The sequence below is a fragment of the Pleurodeles waltl genome, chromosome 9 (genome assembly GCF_031143425.1).
Source record: "Pleurodeles waltl isolate 20211129_DDA chromosome 9, aPleWal1.hap1.20221129, whole genome shotgun sequence".
NCBI lineage: Eukaryota > Metazoa > Chordata > Amphibia > Caudata > Salamandridae > Pleurodeles > Pleurodeles waltl.
Genome location: NC_090448.1, coordinates 1,052,937,929 through 1,052,957,189, shown reverse-complemented (window position 1 = coordinate 1,052,957,189; position 19,261 = coordinate 1,052,937,929). Strand labels below are relative to the sequence as shown.

The window sequence follows — 19,261 nt, the reverse complement described above, 5'->3', positions numbered from 1 at the left end:
ATAGATAGTTCGTTATTCCAAAAATTTCCAATCATCGATAAATTGGATCTATCATAATACTGCCATTTTGTATATATTTTAGAAACAGAACGTCCAGTTCTACTGAACATATTCAAACGTTTCTATACCTTAAGATTTGGCTTCTGATAATGTATTTTAAAATTTATTTACAGTGACTACGCCCTTCCAGGAAGCATCGCACTACAATCCTTAGATGAGCTACCCAGATTCGGTTTTAATTTCCTTGCATTTGGGAAAGTGCCCAACTTCCATTCACACTCATTGGATGCTTAGCTCTCTGGTATAGTTTTATGATTTTCTTTCACTATTATTTTAATCATATTGTATTCCTGTGTAATGTAAGAGGCAAGATAGCTTGCATGCTCAAGCAGGATCTGCAGGAATCCAGTTTTTAATATTTTATTTTCCTTTTTTCTTCTTGCACTTCATGCATTACTAGCATATTTGAGCTTTCAAAAGGCGCTGCTGCGCATCTGTCTAAATCCTGACAACTACACCCATCTAGGAAGCAGTATTCTACAATACTTGGGTGAGCTACTCACATTGGGTTCTAATTTCCTTGTATTTTGTGAGGTGTCTGGCTCCCAACGATGCTCACTGGATGCTTGGCTCTCCAGAGTCTTTCTTTTAGTTTTTATGGTTTTTCTTTTGCATGGTTTTTTTAATCCTATATTCCTTTTCCTGTATGGTGTGAGAGGAAAGGGAGCGCGCAGGTATCCAGTTTTTAACATTTTATTTTCTCTTTTCTTCTTGCGCTTTACGTACTAGTAGTGCAATAACACTCTAGTTTTCTGGCCCTGACCCCCACCACGATAAGGAGTTTTAAAAAGGGCGCTGCTGCACGTCCATGCAGTGAGCACAGTTCCAACCTCCCCAACACAACTCACCCTTTCCCTATCCATCAGGTGATTTGGTCTCAGGATCTAGCTCATACAATGCAAACTGCTTATATAGACCATTGGGTAAGTGCAAGCTTCTTGATTTGATCCTGCTGTCTATGAAACAAAATATATTAGTGCTGTTTGCCACACAAATTGTAATTACCCTGCCCTACCTGTCATGTAGGCAGTACCAAACATAAATACATAATTTATGACTTTATCACTTATCATATGCTAGAACAGAAACTTGGCTAAGGGAAAGCTCAGCTCCCAGATATGGCAAAAGCAGTCCCGGTCAACATCTCCATAGTTCATCATAACCATGAGGACCGCAATTGGGAGTGGCGTGGCGTCACTATTATTTAAGCATCCTTTAATCTGTGCTATGACTTACATTACCAACACTAAAAATGGGGAGGGTTTGATCTTCACTTGAAATTAACATCAAATGATTCCAATTCTAGCTGGTTAATTTACAGTGTGAGGTATACACAGCTGATTATGCAAAAGATGTAATAGAATTGCTCTTCCCTTATTAGTGCTTCCAATTTAATGATACTTGATGATTTTAACCTTAGGTAGACGATGCAACAAACATCAAGGCAAACCTTTTTGTTTTTTTAGATCTTTCCTTCTTAAACCTAACCCAGGTGGTTACTGGTCCCACACATACAGCTGGTCACCTGTTGGACCCTATTTTCTTGAACATCGACTAATACCCCTTGCCTAGTCGGATCATTTAGCCATTCCAGTTTCTATACCAACCTATGAAATTCAAGACATAAAAAACAACTATACATTTGGGGGCGTGGCCGGGCAGGGTGAGTCGTGGATCCTCGAAGCTCCGAGGAGCCGGCCCTCACCCGACCCATCCTGCTGCTCTAAGGTCCTCCACGGGGACCCCATCTGACACAAACACTGCGAGGCCCCCAGGGTGGAAAAAAACAAAGAGGAGAGGACTGACGCGGGGCCAGGAAAAGCGGCCTGCGGACAGCCCAGAACACCGCAAGGGCCTCTAAGATGGCGGCCGCCATGTCCCGTCAGCTCTCAGACGAGATGGGGAGCAGATAGTGAGCATCAGCGGAGCTCGCAGAGTGTGCCAGGGACCGGTGCCTTGCGTGCAGCGCTGGAGGCACCAATCACCAGAACATAGGTGAGGAGCAAGCGCTGGCCTTGAAAGCGGGAGCCCGCGATGGAAGAGACGCAGGCTCTCGTGAGCCAGAGTGTGGGCACAGGGCGAATGAGGAGCAGTGCCTCACCCCTAACCCCCCCTCTCACGGAACACTGCCTGCCTGCCTCCCCTCCTCATCCCATGAAGACAAATAAAAAAGAAAGGGGATCTGGCAACTAAGGAAGCTGGGGGGCCCCACCAAAGACTGGAAGAAAATGGGTGCCCTGTAGACTGTTGGGGTGGAGGTGCCCCGCTACGTGAGAGGTGGATCATCCCCCCCCCCCCCACATTCCAGCCAGAAAGAGACTTAAATGCTGCGAGGGGGAGAGGAGTGAAAAGAAGGGGAGTGCCGGCTAGCCATCGGGCCCTGGGGACCGCTGGGAGAACAAGCCGGCTCTGGCGTACTGATTGACAGGTGCTTGTGGAATCACCCTAGACTTTGAGGTGAAACACGGCACGTGTGAGACCTCCAGCTGAGGAGGGCTTGCGCTCTCTGGGTCACAGACCGGCAGGTAAAGATAGAAGTGCACATGGGGCCCACAAAGGCAGGAAAGGACATTCGTCAAGCAAGGAGAAGAGGCCATGCTGCAGCAGTAGGGTCATTGGTGTGAATAGGCGAGGACACCTAGAGAGAGCAGAAGAGTCCTCCATTTCTAGGACAACGTGAATCACAGAACCCCATAGCTATGGGGAAAGCTAATACAAAATGAGGTGTGTCGGAGGAAGACCGGATGAGTGGGTTTCGGGTCTGAACGGGAAGCGGGGGGCACCACCCGCATTTGGAGAACATGCACCTAACTCCCATGCTTCAAGATGTGACGCAGGCAGTTGCGGCCTCTAAAGAAGCTTTTGAGCAGAAGATAGACGATATGAGCATGGACCTGGGACTTGTACGCAATGATCATAGACGCCTGGCGGAACAGGTGGCCGCAACAGAAGGGGAACTATTGGAGATGACTCCGGTGGTAACTGAGGCCAGTGACAGGCTAAACGACATAGAGCAGCGACTGAAAGTGCTGGAGGCTAGAGCCAAAGACGCTGAAAATAGTGCTCGCCACAATAACACCAGAGTAGTGGGCCTCCCGGAGAAGATAGAGAAAAATGATCTGGTGGGCTATCTGGAGACATGGATTGCCCAAGAGTTTCCCCATTTTTTGCATTTGGAAGGGCACATCAGATACCGGACAGAATGCCCCATTTGGGGGCGCCACCACATACAAAAGTGGGAAAACTACTACATTTTAGAGATCGTGACCTTATCCTGCGGCACGCCCGCCAAAATGACAATCTAGTGACTGAAAACCATAAAGTGCTAATATTCCCTGAATTTTCTAAACAAGTACAACGACAATGGGCAGCCTTAGGCACGGTGAAGTTACGAGATCTGGGAGTGGAATCTATGCTGTTTCCAGCCTGACTCCGAGTGATCACCCCGACAGGAGTACAGTTCTTCCTCACTCCACAGGAGGCTTGGTCCTGGGTGGAATGCCAGCCTGGACTGAGCACTGGTGGGGAACAGCACACTGAGAAGAGGAAAAGTAGTGCACGATCCCGGAGGAGGGGAAGATCCGTGGTGAGGGGATACCCCACAGCAGAACAGGTGCAGCAGGAAAAACTGAAAGCGGTTAAAAAAGTAGCTTCTATCAGTGAGAAGACATCTGGAGAACGAGCACTGCTACTGCCAAACACTATCGCAAACTCAGACTCTGACAATGACTTAAATATATAGCATCCCCCCTACCCCCAGCGAAGGTTTACCACTGGTGACCCATGGCCAGCTGATGATCTGATATAATATGACAAATTAGCTATGAGAGTGATAATGAAATGCCTGTTAGTGGGACGTGCATTTGTCAGGCATCCCCCTGGAGCGCTGGGCACAGACTTTTCTAATGTCTCATACATGTCCCCGTGACGGAGGGCTACAGGATGCTGCAAGCAAAATGATGACCGACGCTGGGTGGGGGCTTGGCTTCTTGAGGGACGACCACTGCCTGGTTAAGTTTTATACTGAAATAGAACTGTTGCTTAATCTGATGTTTAGATGGGGGGGGGGGTAATGTTTCTTCCTGTCCTGTGGAATGGGAGTTGGGTTGTTAGTTACTCAGATTTAGTTTGGGAATGTTGGGACTTACCGTTGGTGTGCAAAAGGTTGACAATACATGCTGGGCTGAGGTGGGGAATGCTGCGTAATCTCCTATGGGGTGCAGGGGAGAACCTTCACTTCCCGATCCAAATTACATACCCCTCATGGAGCACAAAAAAAGTTATAACAATCTCCTGGAATGTCAGGGGCATACATACATTAGCTAAGCGGTATAAGGTTTTTACATACAGAGACGGGGAGTGGATATTGCATTCCTGCAAGAAACGCACAAGACTGCCAAAGAGGGAGTGGCCTTGCAGAGACGAGGGCGGGGACAACTGTATTACACTACATTCTCAGCCTATGCGTGGAGAGTACTAATATGGCTCAGGGTGAGCCTGCCTTTTTTCGCTAGTGCGCACAGAATTGGACCCTAAGGGGAGATATGTAGCAGTGATGGATAGGCTAGATGCACAGGACATCTCATTGATTAACATTTATAGCCCCAATATACACCCGTCACTCTTCTTCGACCAATTGTCAACACGATTACCTCAAGTACTGATGAGTAGGGTAGTTTTGGGGAGTGATTTTAACTGTGTACTGGACCCCAAGATGGATCGGTCGCACTCCCCCTTGCTGGACTCACCTGCACGTAGGGCGGCGAATGCGCTGATGGAGTGTCAGGAACACTGGGGGCTCTGGGTTAGCTGGCACACTCTCCATCCCCTAGAAAGAGGCTATTCCTTTTTTTTTTAAGGATGCATGAGCTACATGTTCGATTAGATTTTTTTATATGCTCCCCAGAAATTCACATCAAGGTGGCGGGTACTGAATACCTCGCTTGCACACTATCAGATCGAAGCCTAGTGTTGCTTAGATTGTCCTGGGGGAGACCGCTCGCACCGATTCTGAGCTGGCAGCTGAGTCTGGAGGTACAAGAGGACCCCCCTTTCGGGAAAAGACAATGGCAAATAGTGCATTATTTTGCAGAAAATGAGGGCTCGGACTCCAGAGTAGAGTGGGAAACATTCAAGGTGGTGACTAGAGGACATTGTATTTCAGAGAGGATTGGGGTTCGCTCCACCTTGCTAAAGGACATTGGAGATGCAGAAATTAAACTACGCTCTTTGGAGTGGGATATACCGGGCCGTTCAGAATTAGAGCCGCTGCTGCAGGAGGTCCGGTATCAAGTGACAGAGCTCATAGAGCGGCTCTGCTCTTTCGATTATAAAGCTTATACTGCACGGAAGCTTAACAAAGGCGCTCAGGCGGGAAAACTTTTGGCTTGGCTTGCAAACCCGAAGTGGAGGGGCTCCCTAATAATGAAAATAAATTCGATCCCCAGGACACCTCTGGAAACACAAGAGGAAATAAATGCCTATTTTGCCGCTTTTTATCAAACCTTATACCGTAACAGACCCTTAGCTGAGTCCACTCAATGAACTAGATTTTTGCACGATATCACAGCAGTTGGCTTCCCACTAAAACTCAACAGCATTGCAAAAGTAACTTAATATGTACAGATGATCTAGTGTTGTTGTTTTCGACACTTATTAGATTTTGTGCAAGTTACACTCTGACAATCAAGATACTTTTACAGTGAATATTGCAAAAGCTATATGTTTCAGCTGAATAATAACTACATTTGTATGGTGTGTTAATGTTACACAACTTGAGACCTTTGACATTGTGTATAGCTCAGTATCAAGGTGGACCTGAATCTTAACTGGGCAAAGCATATTACCACCTTCAGCACCTTGGGACAAGTGTAATATATGTTTTCTATGTAGTAAGAGTGTGCCTGGTTGAGAAGCTATTGGGGAATACCTAACCACTTTTAAATGTGAAGTAGAGAGTATGTTAACATGAATCTGTAGCTTTCTATAGTAAATCAAATAACTGGCAGAAAATGACTGGTTGTAATTGTATTTGCCAATTGTTACACCTATGATCTCTCACTCAAAGAAATATTCATTTGGAGTTTGGGGTTGATAACCCTTTCAGCTTTAAAGGATTCATGTTTTCTCTTTTTTTGGCTTTCATGCCTCAATGTTCTAAATACCTTGCCAAAGCTCTGACAGAGATGCCATTTTACATGGTCTGAATGTATCCAAATCAGAGCCTACACACATGCTTAAGAGCATTACCAATCTAGATCACTACTGTATTTACTATTGGTGATGAAAGATCATCAGAGAAGAGAAATACTTGGTGGGTTTATACAGAGTATAGATTATGCACTCATTATATACATGGGAGTAGTTCTCCATGTAAAGGAAACCCTATTTAGATTCTAATCATTAAGCCTCACCTAAACATTTCTTTTGTTTTTGTTGCCAGCCCTCCACTATACTGCGGGATGAAAGTGCTTGAACTGCTATAAAAACGGATAGCTCATTATGTCACTACATGCATTTGTCCAAAGCTCCTTATTGAAAGGATCAAGTTACTGTGATTATTGTTTTTTTTTCCAGAGAAGCCAATTGCAGAACTAATGGAAATGCTACTTTGTTGTGATATTGTGAGCATAATAATCAAAACCTAAGTTTTTCAATATGTGATATTGTATCTTAAGACACTAAAAGTAGGATGAAGTCAATAAATGAGGAATACTTTTCTGGACATTTGCCAATTACTAATTCATAGGAAATCCTTACCCCAGTATCATTCCCAATGTTTTAATTTTCTGTACATGATCTTAACACTTTTTGTTCTTTTAACTGAATTGGTAAAACGGAAATAGATTTTCTAAACATGTATACATTTATGTTACACTCACTTGCACAGGTACTAAACATCCAAACTCCCAGACACCCCAGTTCCTCCTTGCCCGGTCCACTCTGTGATCACCACTCCCAAGGAGGGCAAATAGAGAGGTTTCTCCTGTTCATTTCCAAGCATTTGATTCTCTGGACTGGACATTCCTGGAAGAAGTGCTGGTAAATTTGGGGTTTGGTCCCAGCCTCATGTCATACAGCCGGGTACCTTATGCACATCCACAAGCCTATTCCTTCCCCTCCATTCCATGTCTCAGAGGGATCAGGGAAGTTTCCCCCGTTAACCCTTTTGTTTGTCCTTGGCGATGTGGGATCATTGTGATGCAAGGATATTGGGTTTTGTCTGGGGTGTAGTAGTGGAAGACAGAATTGCACCTTACAGCGCAGATGATGTTCTCTTGTTCATCTCCCAACTCCTGCTGTTGGGGGATGAACAAGAGGACATCTCCCAGAGTTCGTTTCAAGAGCTGCTGGCTAGAGTTTGATCCTATCTATGGCTACATCAGACTTCCTGTTTGGCCTCCATCGACATATGATGGCGGGAAGTTCATAGTGGACCTGAATCCATTACTGGGCAGCTCAGATCATGGTGCTGAATGGAGGATGGTGTGATCTTGATTTTTGCCTAGAGGTGGCACTGGTGGGTCATGACAACATTGTAGCTGCTGTACAGTATCCCATCCCACGTGTCCTCCCGGCGACCACCCGAGTGGTCCTGCTGGCATGGAGATCAGCACATGGGATAGGATCTTAAAATTACGTTGGAGACACTCCACTGACAGGGCTGATGAGTGGAACACTCTGCACGACTTAAGGGCTTTGGTAGGTGGGACCTCATCTGCATATCTAAAGTGGGAGACATCTGGTCGGGGGCACAAAAGAATTCCTTTCAAGACCATCAAAATAAACTCAAATTACACAAATCCCAGTTCTATCGCTACTTACTACTGTCTAATGCCCTTGCACCCAGTCAGAAATCACTTGCCAGCATACCCAAATACAAACCACTTGAGGCGAAGGTCCTCGTGGATCCTTGGAGGGTCAGGGGGGCTTATCTTAGATTGGTCATTACATCCCCCTGATCTCTTCTCAGGATTAAAGGCACTGTGGGAGCTGTGGCTGGGCCATGCCATATGATGGTGATTGCCGGGATGCGTGTATGGCCCCAAGAATGTTCGCTGTCTCTTCACCTTCACATCTCAGGCTTATCCAACTCAAATATCTCGATGTCACTTACCTTACACTAAAATGACTGGCAGGCAAAAAACGCCCTTAGCCTATATGCTTCCAATGTTAAGAGATGGCGTGGGGATTTTCCATTATAAGTGTACTGGCCCAAATTTTTTAATACGATCTCAAGAGTTCTCAGGAGATCAACAGACCCCTACTCCCAAGTTGTAGTACTAGGTATCCTTGAAAAGTTAGGGAGTGCCTGCAGAGAACGTACTTTGGTTAGGATTGGAACTGTGGTTGTATAAGAGACATTGTTAAACACTAGAACTCTGCCACTCCCCCTCCCTGGACAGAGTGGCGCTCGAGCTACGGACTGGTGTGCAAAGTTAGAGGAAACCATATCAGGCTCAGGGCTGTCCCCAGAACCACAAGAAAATCTGGGGGAAATGGTGGGAATATCATTGTTTTGGATGATATGAATGTGGAATTATACGGCTTGTTGATTGCTTAAAGGGGGATCTAATATTGTGTCAGCATTTGTGATCTGGGGTTCCATGACAATACAACGCATGCTTTACCACGCATGTCTTTACCATGCATCATTTACCACACAATGCCTTTGCCAGAGATATACCTTTACCACACAAGGTAAGTTTATTAAAGATAAGTTAAACCAATATCTATCTATCATTCTATCATTTATGCATACATACACACACAGACACATTTATTAGTAATTAATTTTAGATGTTATATTTTGTTCCCTGAGACCCCCTCCCTCATTATTATGTTATTATACATTTACATTTTTCTATATTAGGGAGACACCCCCAACCACCCTCTTATTAAAGAATTATTTTTACAGCTTTATCACCCTATACCCTTACCCAACTTCAAACCCTAAAAAAATACCCTTACCACCCTATACCCTTACCCGCCCCCTAGCTCTAAAAATACCCTTACCATCCGTAACTTGTACCCACACCCTTACCACCCTAACCCTACCTAGCCCTAAAACTTCCGGATACATCTTGTTGTTGATTATCCCACGCTATGATGATTCCAATAGCAACCGCCGACACGTGTTTCACCATCTAAACTTTTTTAAGGCTGTAAAAGTTGATATCTGAAAGACAATTCACTGTCATGAAAGGAAGATATGCAGGAGTTCATCACTTTGAAAATCTGTTACCGTCTGTTGTGTCTGTACATAGTGACTTAATTCTCTGGTTACCAAAGGGTAAATCTTTGTAAAACTTTGTAACATATACATATACCGTTTGTGGTTGTTTGGCTTACATGTTTTGCCTTTCTCTCAAGAATACTTGACTCAACACAAACCTTAATCCACAAATGGACACATTTCCATTGAATTTAGTATGTTCTTGTCCTGTAGCTCCTCTGGGCTAGCTTCACTTGCTTGGTGTTAGGTTTGATATACATTCACCACTGGGGACTGCAGTAGACTATCTCAATCTACATCACCTTCTCACTGATGTATACCGGTTTCTTCAACTTAAATTTGGACACTATAATCACACCTTGCATATGCGTTCGATCCTTTAAATTATAATCAACAACAAGATGTCTCTGGAACTTTTATTGACTTTCTTTACACACCACAAACTCCGTGGACTACATTGATGTGCCTTGCTTTTTTTTTAAATAAACTTGTTCAGTCCTAATTGGTTCTCCAGTTAGGACAGCCACACCCTTGGTGGTTGGGTGTGAATACCAGAATGGCACCTTATGGACATTGCGTGGGATTATGAGATACATCTCTCCCCCATTACTTAGTTTGTGTATTTGGAATGTGCGAACTTGTAAGCGCAACCACCCTTCCCTTGTAGTCGAACCCTAAAACTACCCTTCCCACCCTATACTCCTACTCACCCCAAAAACACCATCATCACCCCCAAAAAATGTAAATATATAATAATGTAAAAAAAAAAAAAAGGGGGGCGTGGTTGTGTGGGTTCTTACCCCGACCCCCAAATAAGTAAAATTAATTCACAATTACTGATAAATATATATATTTTTATTTAATGTAGGGTGGCTACGGAGTTGACAACACTTTGTATAGAGGTGCGCAAGTTATAGTGAATTTTGTGTAGTTTAAGTTGGGTTTCTATAAAAAAAAGTTGTTCTAACTAGAACTTATCCTAAACTTTTTTTTATTGAATTCCAATGTTTTATTTTTTTTTCATAAAAACATGTTTGAAATCATATAATGTTGTTTAATATGGTATTAATTGTTCTTAATTGTTTCTTTTGGTACTGTGGCACTTTCACGAAAGTTCCAAGCTCATTATGAGGAGTGGAGTGTTGTATAGTAAAATGGAGTAGAGTGTGGTAGAGTGGAGTAACATGTCAGAGTAGTTGCCAGAGTACAATGGAATAAATTGGCATAGAGGGAGTTGCATGCAGTAGAGTATCGTGGAGTACAGTGGCACACAGTGGAGTAGAGTGACATATAATGGAGTACAATATTGAACATCTGTCTAATATATCATAAACATGTTTACTGAGACTATATGAGCTGTGCAGATCCTTGGCAATGGATTTGTTGGAAAAACTGTTTTGTAAATTGATTTGTCGTTGTATTCTACTTATTATAGTGTATGGATGGACACTTGACCTTGTTGTAGTCCTAATGAAATCAGTACTTCGAGGCCATTACACGTTGGCATACAACAACAGAAGCAGGACCACCAACTGATAAAGTGACAAAGGACATTTCACTGGAGGATATAGAACCACTACTTTGGGTATAGACATACCTTCACGTTACGTGGCCACATAACAAAAGGAAACATGGATACCTTGCAATGTAACAAAGAGTACTGGGTTCCTTGGATTTTTTTTTAATAAGGGCAATAATGTTTGGTAGGGCGAATTATTAAAATATCTTTGAATGTAATGCATTGCAACCTATTGATATTGTTTTCCATATACTTACCAAGTCAATGAGGGATGTTGGTGAAGGACTGTGTGCAGTATTCATTTGAAGTAATGATTTGAGCTAAATAACTTGGCTGGTGTAATAAAATGATGGTATTGATGACTATACGTATACATTGCTAACTTATCACCCACAGAGAATCTTTTTTTTTTATTATTATTATGGTATAAGGTTCTTTTAGAGTCATATGGCCTACCCCTCTTTTAGTGTACCTTAATTAGAAGATGGCATATAAACTATTTAGAATCTCCCCCCCCCCGTTTCATGCCTTCCCCCCCGAATCATTTGGTATTAACACGGGAGGCTCCTCCATAGAATGTATGCATGAAATTTGACTGGCACCAACTGAGTGCAACACCTTATGAGAGATTAATCTATGCGGTCTTTCAATTAACTGAAATCTGAATTTGGCCTTAGCATGTCACAGTACTGACCTTATTACCAGCTTGTCCATTGCATACATAAATGCCTGGATAAAAGCACTTTAAGTATTTTTACCATCCCCCGCAAATGTTTACATTGAGAATCTGAGAAAACTCAGTTGAGTAGTATCAGGCCTCCATGGAATGCTGACTGACCACGTGTATTTGCCACTGTACTAATGGCAGCCTTCAAAGCTTTTCGGCAAGATGCCTTATCTGAACAATTCCCTGATAACTGGGAATGTTGCTAACTGAAATTTCTACGGACTGAAATTTTCCTCATAACTGGTACTGGACTCCCCTTCACACACTCTGGGTCTCTTACAGCTTTCTGATTGTTGGCTACGCTGGAGGGACGATTGTTGCTTGATCCACGTTCTACTGGACTCCCCTAACATCCTACCTTATTGAGTAGAAAATTGTCCACAGTAGCCTCTACAGATGACATCGCATTAGACCCATCGAACCCCCTAGCTGTGCTCTAGGACATGTCTGACCATGTGGTCCTCATGAGTCGAAGGCCGACAAAATGCTTACCACTGCAGAGACTTGTATTCTACACCACTAGGAAGAGCCACTGCCCTGACTCAAAAAGAGTGACTAACTGATCTAGCAAGATTGTCTGTTTGCGAATGCATTATCTATAAATGGAATGATCCGATGCCTTTCTTTGACCTAACCTGGAAACCCTTTCTCAGACCACAACTGACAATCACCACGCTATCCCATGACCCTACATAACTACACATGTGGCCACTGAGGGATCACAGCCTTGATCTACAGAAGTCTTCCTGGCTCCAAGTGACTACCTTGATGGTGCTTTCTTATTATTGGCTACACTGTGATACCCCACATCAACATAAAGGAGGTTAGTAGGATAGGAGGAGATACAAAACTGTTTGGATAGGACTGGTAAGAAACAATATTTGACATTGGAGTGTGACACTATAAACTACGGCGTTACTTGGATGTGTGTTAGTCTTTCATAAATAGAGTTCCAAAACCTGGTTCCAAGGACCATATTAGTGACCAAGTTGCTGGCCTCTATTTGTACGTACTGAAACCTGAGGAGTAGATAATATTTTTCTCTTTGTTTGGCATACGACTTTACATACATCCTATCCTTCTCTAGAAAGCTCTAATAAAACATTATTGCAAAAAAAAAATAAAAAAAAATTGTCATTATTTTTATTACAAAAGAATACTAAAAAAGATCACACCAAAGTTCATTGCTAAAGTGACTTCTGTTCAAGTATATCATAAGCCAAATCTTTGCTCCACTTCTGAAGCGATCATCTCTGCAATGGCGAGGGAGGAGGTAGCGGCAGGAGACGGGGCATTTCGAACATGAAGAACTCTACTTCCAATTGCGCCAGTACCTCCATCGAATACAAAGTCATCCACCAGATTCCCATCTCTGTCCAAGGCTTGTGCCCTGACTCCAGAGGGACCTCTAGAAATGATGGAAAAAGAAAAATATCATTATTAAGTGAAGGTTTTGTTTACAATTTAACATTACAAAAGCAATACTTTCCTCAATATATTGCATCGGCAAAAGGCTGCCACCGCTCTGCAAAAGATTACACTAGGTACTACGGAATGGAGGTCAGGAAGACTAAATCCTATGGTGGGAATCTCTCCTGTTTACCATATGAAACAGAGGAGTGCCAAACTTACAACATTACACCATGAGATGTATTTAATGGTGCTCGCCTGGTGCTGCTATGAATAGAGACTGATCCCCAGCAGCATTTTGGCATTTCTCTATACTGAGGAATTGGAGGGCTGGGTACTCTGCTAGAAAGCCCACAACCTCTGGGTCTCCTGCTGTGCAGAACAAAACAAAGTAATAAGGTCCCCAATGCACAGACTTCGACCAGGGCTCAGTTGTGTACCTCTCTTGGATGACTGGATGTTTGTTTTTCCCCATGTCTAACTCCATACCTACATAATTACCAGTAGTCCTGCTAAGCCTACCCCACCAAGCCCACCCTTCTAGCTCTCTAGGTTATGCTATTTCAAACTTTTTGATCACCAGCCTAAGCTAATGCTCGCAAGTTCTAAAAATCACTAATACAATGCGAAACACCTTTGTAGAAATTGAGTTATGGGCCCTAATACAAGCAAAGAAACTCTGCCCTTGGCTGGCTGGGGTAAGAAAAGACTGCTATAATTAGGTTACTGAAAGCTCCACACACCCCTGGATCCCAGCATATGCTACTGACAGCTACCCACTTGATGCTGTAAGAAAGTAGTTAGGAAAAGAACCCTGCAGAAGTAAAACACGGTCAAAACAAGCAAGGGACAAATGAACATTCTTAATCAGAAAAAGACATGCCGGATGTTACAGTGAACAAATAAGCTTGCGATGTAGAGGGGAGGACACATATATCTGCACAAACACTGCCAGTGGCATTAACACTGAAAAGTACACGTATTGAGATACTGCTCATACTGATTCTGTTTTATTGTTACCATTTCAAAAAAATTTACTTTGTTTTTAAATAAGTTACGTTACCGCCAAACTAAAAGTAAAAATTATAGCATGTTGGGATGTATACAACATAATTGCGACTATTAAGCACAGCATCAAATCACAATGCGTAGAAAATTAAACTAGAATAGTAAATGAACACTTGGTGCACAGTCAACAAACACTAGTTGGCTGTTGGACCTTTCAGCTTTTGGGTGATTTTCCTTACTCCTCCATATTTTTCTGACCTCATTTTTGTTTGCTTAGGACACGCAGGCCCTCATTCCAACCCTGGCGGTCATGGACCGCCAGGGTGGAGGGACAACAGGCTGGCGGTACTTCCAGGGCCGTTCTGACCGCGGCAGTAAAGCCGCGGTCAGAAAAGGGGATCCGGGGGTTTCCCGACGGATTTCCCCTGGCCCGGAGAATCCTCCAGCGCCGCCATGGGGATTCCGACCCCCTTCCCGCCAGCCTGTTTCTGGCGGTTTACAGCGCCAGGAACAGGATGGCGGGAACGGGTGTCGTGGGGCCCCTGGGGGCCCCTGCACTGCCCATACCACTGGCATGGGCAGTGCAGGGGCCCCCTAACAGGGCCCCATAAAGATTTTCACTGTCTGCTTTGCAGACAGTGAAAATCGCGACGGGTGCAACTGCTCCCGTCGCACCCCTGCAACTCCGCCGGCTCCATTCGGAGCCGGCTTCATTGTTGCAGGGTCTTTCCCGCTGGGCCGGCGGTCGCCCGCCGGCCCAGCGGGAAAGTCGAAATGACCCCCGCGGTCTTTCGACAGGGTTACTTTGGCGGGCGTCAGAATGACCCCCTCAGTCTTTAAAACATGGTAACACTGGCTTACCACCAATTGGCCTACCTCTCCCAAAGGCACATTGGGGTAACTTTCTTGCAATTAAAAAAGATAACTTCCACATGGAAATAGGTATACAATTTATGGTTGGTGTCTTTGGAATTGTAGTGAGAAATTATCTTCAATGGTAAAGCTGGATTTCAGATTGCAATTTTGAAAATGCCCTTGTAGAAAGTTGGCATTAGCTATTCAGTGCCTAAACCTGTCTCTGGGTCACATGACTAGGTGTAGTTGGTCTTTGTGTATTCCTCCTAGACAGCCACACACAATAGGTAGCTTAGGTGTGCCTGGGTGGAACATCACCGGCACAATAGAAGGGTGGAACTAGGCACAGCCCCACTTTCACCTGAATAGGCTGTGTATTGTCTTCACACAAACAGCTGCATACCCCTGTTGTCAGTCTGGAGCCAGGGCATCACAAAGCCTGTGCACTTCAAAGGAAATCTTCTAGAAACTTCTCCCACTTCAAAGGAGGAACCCGGTATAAATATTGGACATCAGACACCAACTCTCCTGTACACTTCTGGACCTGTGAAAGTCTGTCAGGAAGAAAAAGTACTGTGGTGCTGAAAGGACTGCCACTCTGCTAGACTGCTGACCAGAAGGACTGCTGTCCTGCTGCCCTCTTGTCTGGGTGAGAAGGACTAGACCTACAACCAGAACCCAGGACCCCCGCATCACTCCAAGGGCTAGTCTCTTGTAACCAGCATCTGGACTTTGCAATTGTGAGTCCTACCCTGCCAGGTGGTACCACCTCAGTCCTGGACCCTTACAAGTGGTCTGAAGATAAACCACTAGCCCATCTGTGGACCCAGCAGAACCAATGCATTTCCTCTGCTGCACGGAGCAACTCTGAGATGAACCAACGCAGCACCTCTGCTGCGAGGACTTTCCTGCCACAAGGACTTTACATCATCCCTGCAGCTTCATTGGAGCTGCCATTGCGCAACGCATCCTTCGCACTGCAAGACCCTCGTCTATGGCAGCCTCGACGATGATGCAGGGCTCCACCTTAAAAACACCCGGCTTCTTTGGAACCAGACGGTGCATGTTGTGTCCTTGACGCATGAGTTCACATCGCAAGCCACTCATCGGTGGCATCTTTGATGTGGGAGCTCGCATAGCATTGTCGCTGCTCGTCAGAACTATCTGTGTGACGAATCTTCGACCCGGACCTCAAACCAACTCAGCTGTGCAACACATCATCGAAAGGGGACACACACAGCACTCCACAAACATGATTTAAGGTACTATTGTTCAGCGGGTTTAACTGGGTCCCAGTAGCCGGCCCACACTCTATCGCGGTTGAACACAGGTTAATTTAACGTTGCTTGCTACTTCACCCTGACAAGATTGTGGTTGTAGCTTGACCACCGTCGACCATTAACCAAATTTCTTATTTAACCCACCATGCAGATGTGGTGTTTCAGACAATGTGCTTCAGTATTGGCCTAAACGTGTGCATTGAAAGCTTACAAAATAACCACGGAACACGCCTTTGAGATGCGCAGTAATTCCAAAATTCCTAGCCCCCCCCCCAACAACACTTTATGGCACATATGAAAGTGTTAAATGAAACCTTTGCTCTGGAGCAGGTGTCTCCAACCAGTCACTTTGTGTTACATTTTCCTTTTAAAGTTAAGGAAGCCTATGTTTACTTTAGACATGCCTATTGAGCTGCAGACAGGAGGGCCTGATAATGATCAGTGTTCGACTCTGCTTTATGACCCAGGGTAGTGAAGGACTGATGTATTTAACTTGTAAATAAAGGTTGATTTTTCTACGCTTTAAATTCCTCCCATTCAAAACAAGCATTTGCAATGCAATAGGTCTCGCATTTGTGAGAATTAGAGCTATTGGGGTTGTAATGACAATGTATTTTACCTATATGTTTTGGTTTGGAGTGTAGTGTATGAATGCCAGGTGCCACAGCAACCCTCCGAGGCCTGTCGCTGTAGGAGAGAGGACACAACAAGGCCACCATCTTGGGAGTTTTTGCCTCATTCCCACAGGCTGGCTGTGGTATTATACACAGGAGTGCAGAGGTTGATGGGGAAGCGCTCTCTGCCTGTGACAGCGAATGTGGAGGGTATTCAAACAGGAATCCGTGCTATTTGAGCGCTGTTTTAGACAGCGCTTCCAGAAGTGACATCTGCAAGGTTGCAGTAGCTTTGAGGAGACTGTCAAAGCCACAACACCAGTGAAATATAAGAGGAGGAAGTGATGGAGTTTGCTCCACTTTTGTGCCCTATGATATGCTGCTCCTCTCACTGTGGCATCCATGTGTTAGCTTCTTTGCTCTACAGGGTTAGGAAAACGGCTGCCTCTACTAACTAAACTCTATTTGAAGAGACCCAATTTACATTCAAAGGCTAGATATGTTTTGCTATCAAGCTTGAGGCCGTGAAGTGCTTGGGTCTGGAGTCACAACTTCTTTTCCACCATTTTGGAGACAACACCTTTCGTCATCTTTTTGCCTAGAACTAACCTATGTGCTTGGTTGGTGACCCTCCTGAGGTAATTAAGAGCACGTTCTATTGCCTAGTGTTAAGCTCTACTCAAATCAGCTGGTTAATGCACTCATTGCAGAGGTCTTGACAGAACGGGAATGTCACAGATTACAATCCTGATATAGCTTTTTTTTTTTACTTCTTCATCACTGCCAGGTCGATGCAAATGAATTATAGCAATTTTGTTAAGAATGGCACCTGCTTTGTAGCGCTATGAATTGGCGGAACCGGATTACCAAGCACTATATATAAAAAAGTTTTTTAAAAAGAGTATTCCCAGACTGCCCCAATATGCACTAGACAAAGAAACCTTTGGAAGAGGAAGTGGCGTTAGGGCCAGAGCGCCTGACTTTGGAGCTGGGGAACAAAGTTCGAGTCTCACTGGCGCCTCAACACCCTGTGATTCTGGGCAATCACTTAATCTCCCCTAGCTACCAAAAATGAATGTGTTCTTGTGTAATGTAACCGGTGTGCATGTAAAGTGCTGTTATACCTTTGTATCAAGTTTGCGCTTTATAAAACTGCAATTTATTTTTTAAATTAAGCGCTCCAATACATTTGTCGAATTTGTGTGACATAAAACTGCAAAAAAAAATAATAATAATAAAAAAGACCCCACAGACATCGCAAAGAAACAGCAAGATGTCCAAAAACAAGAAGGAGGAAGAAACAACATACGGCCATGAAGAGCAAAGCTGCGAAGCAAAAGAGAAAACTAGTGCGCCACACTAAGTTACAGCAATAATCTGTGTAACAAGGTCAGTCTCGAAGGCAGTAACAAAGCAGCCTCAAACCGGGACAAATGTAAAACATTTACCAACGACATCAAGGGATTTTTGAAAAGTAGGCACAGGAACCAATGAAAGTGATGGGCATGAGATGGGCGCAGTTAAAGCCCACAGAATAGGTTACAACATGCCGAAGAGCAGTGCTTGCGCGCTGCTCTCCTGAACCTAAAAGCAGTACGTTTGTGTTATGCATGTAATGGTGCCACACATGGTGAAACGTATGTCCTGTGCCACAAGTGCATATGACACATTCTCTCAGTCACTCATAAACTTGTATCCATTCATTCACACACATCTCCACAGACCACATTTTAATTAACACACAACGGCCCTGTCACAGTGCCCCTAATCTAAGTATTTTGTTCAAATCATATTATCCAGCTCTATGGACATTAGGTTTAAAGTCAATGAAGCTACAGGAAATGTTGGGGACCCCTGTTCTGGGGAGAGCAGTGTGACAATCAAGAGGTGTACCATGACAAGTGCGAGATATCAACATTTAGGCACACAAAGTGAAAGAGAAAGCTCGATATTAACAACATGAAAAATCTATATGACTTAAAAGCTGAAGCCCACGAAATCTTAGAACATGCAATGTATTTTTAGTAGCATGCCAACCTATAAAATTTAAATAAAGTAAAACAGAACTTTTCCTACTAACGCTACCTGTTCAAAAACACTTTCTTCCCCACTCATATGCCTTTCCCCGCCTCCTAGTTTGTCACCTGCCTCTCTCTTTCGTTCCCTTTTGTACTAGAACCTTTTCACACCCAATCCAATGGCTCGGTTCTCGGCCATTGGCAAACTCGTTCTCCGCCCTCCCTGTTAATGTTTGCTGTTTATTTTATGGTTTATGACTGTTCTATACAAGCTGAAGCTTCGACTTCCCTCTAGTACTATTTAGAGCACAATTACTTCTTCAGGTCAAAAGCAGCTTCTAAGAATGTAAAAAGTAATAAAATAAATCATGACGGGGATGTGGCTTCAACAGCTCATTGAACTACAAGAGAGGACTGCCCTGCACTCAATTTACTTCACAACAATTCAGCTCTTGAAATAAGTTTTTTTAAATAAAGTTATTGTAGCTTGCAGTTGCATGAAAATAAACCCCCACACAGCAATGAACGAAGAGGA

General features: G+C 44.0%; 1 protein-coding gene across 1 annotated transcript in view; it reads right to left on the bottom strand.

Moving 5' to 3' along the window:
* Nucleotides 1-12,670: 12,670 nt before the first annotated feature.
* The window catches only part of L2HGDH (L-2-hydroxyglutarate dehydrogenase), a 108,140-nt gene continuing 101,549 nt past the window's right edge, over nt 12,671-19,261 (bottom strand). Inside the window, exon 10 of the mRNA XM_069208690.1 lies at nt 12,671-12,949. Within this exon, the coding sequence (XP_069064791.1) occupies nt 12,754-12,949 (196 nt within the window). The 3' untranslated portion in view covers nt 12,671-12,753. The remainder of the gene's footprint in view (nt 12,950-19,261) is intronic.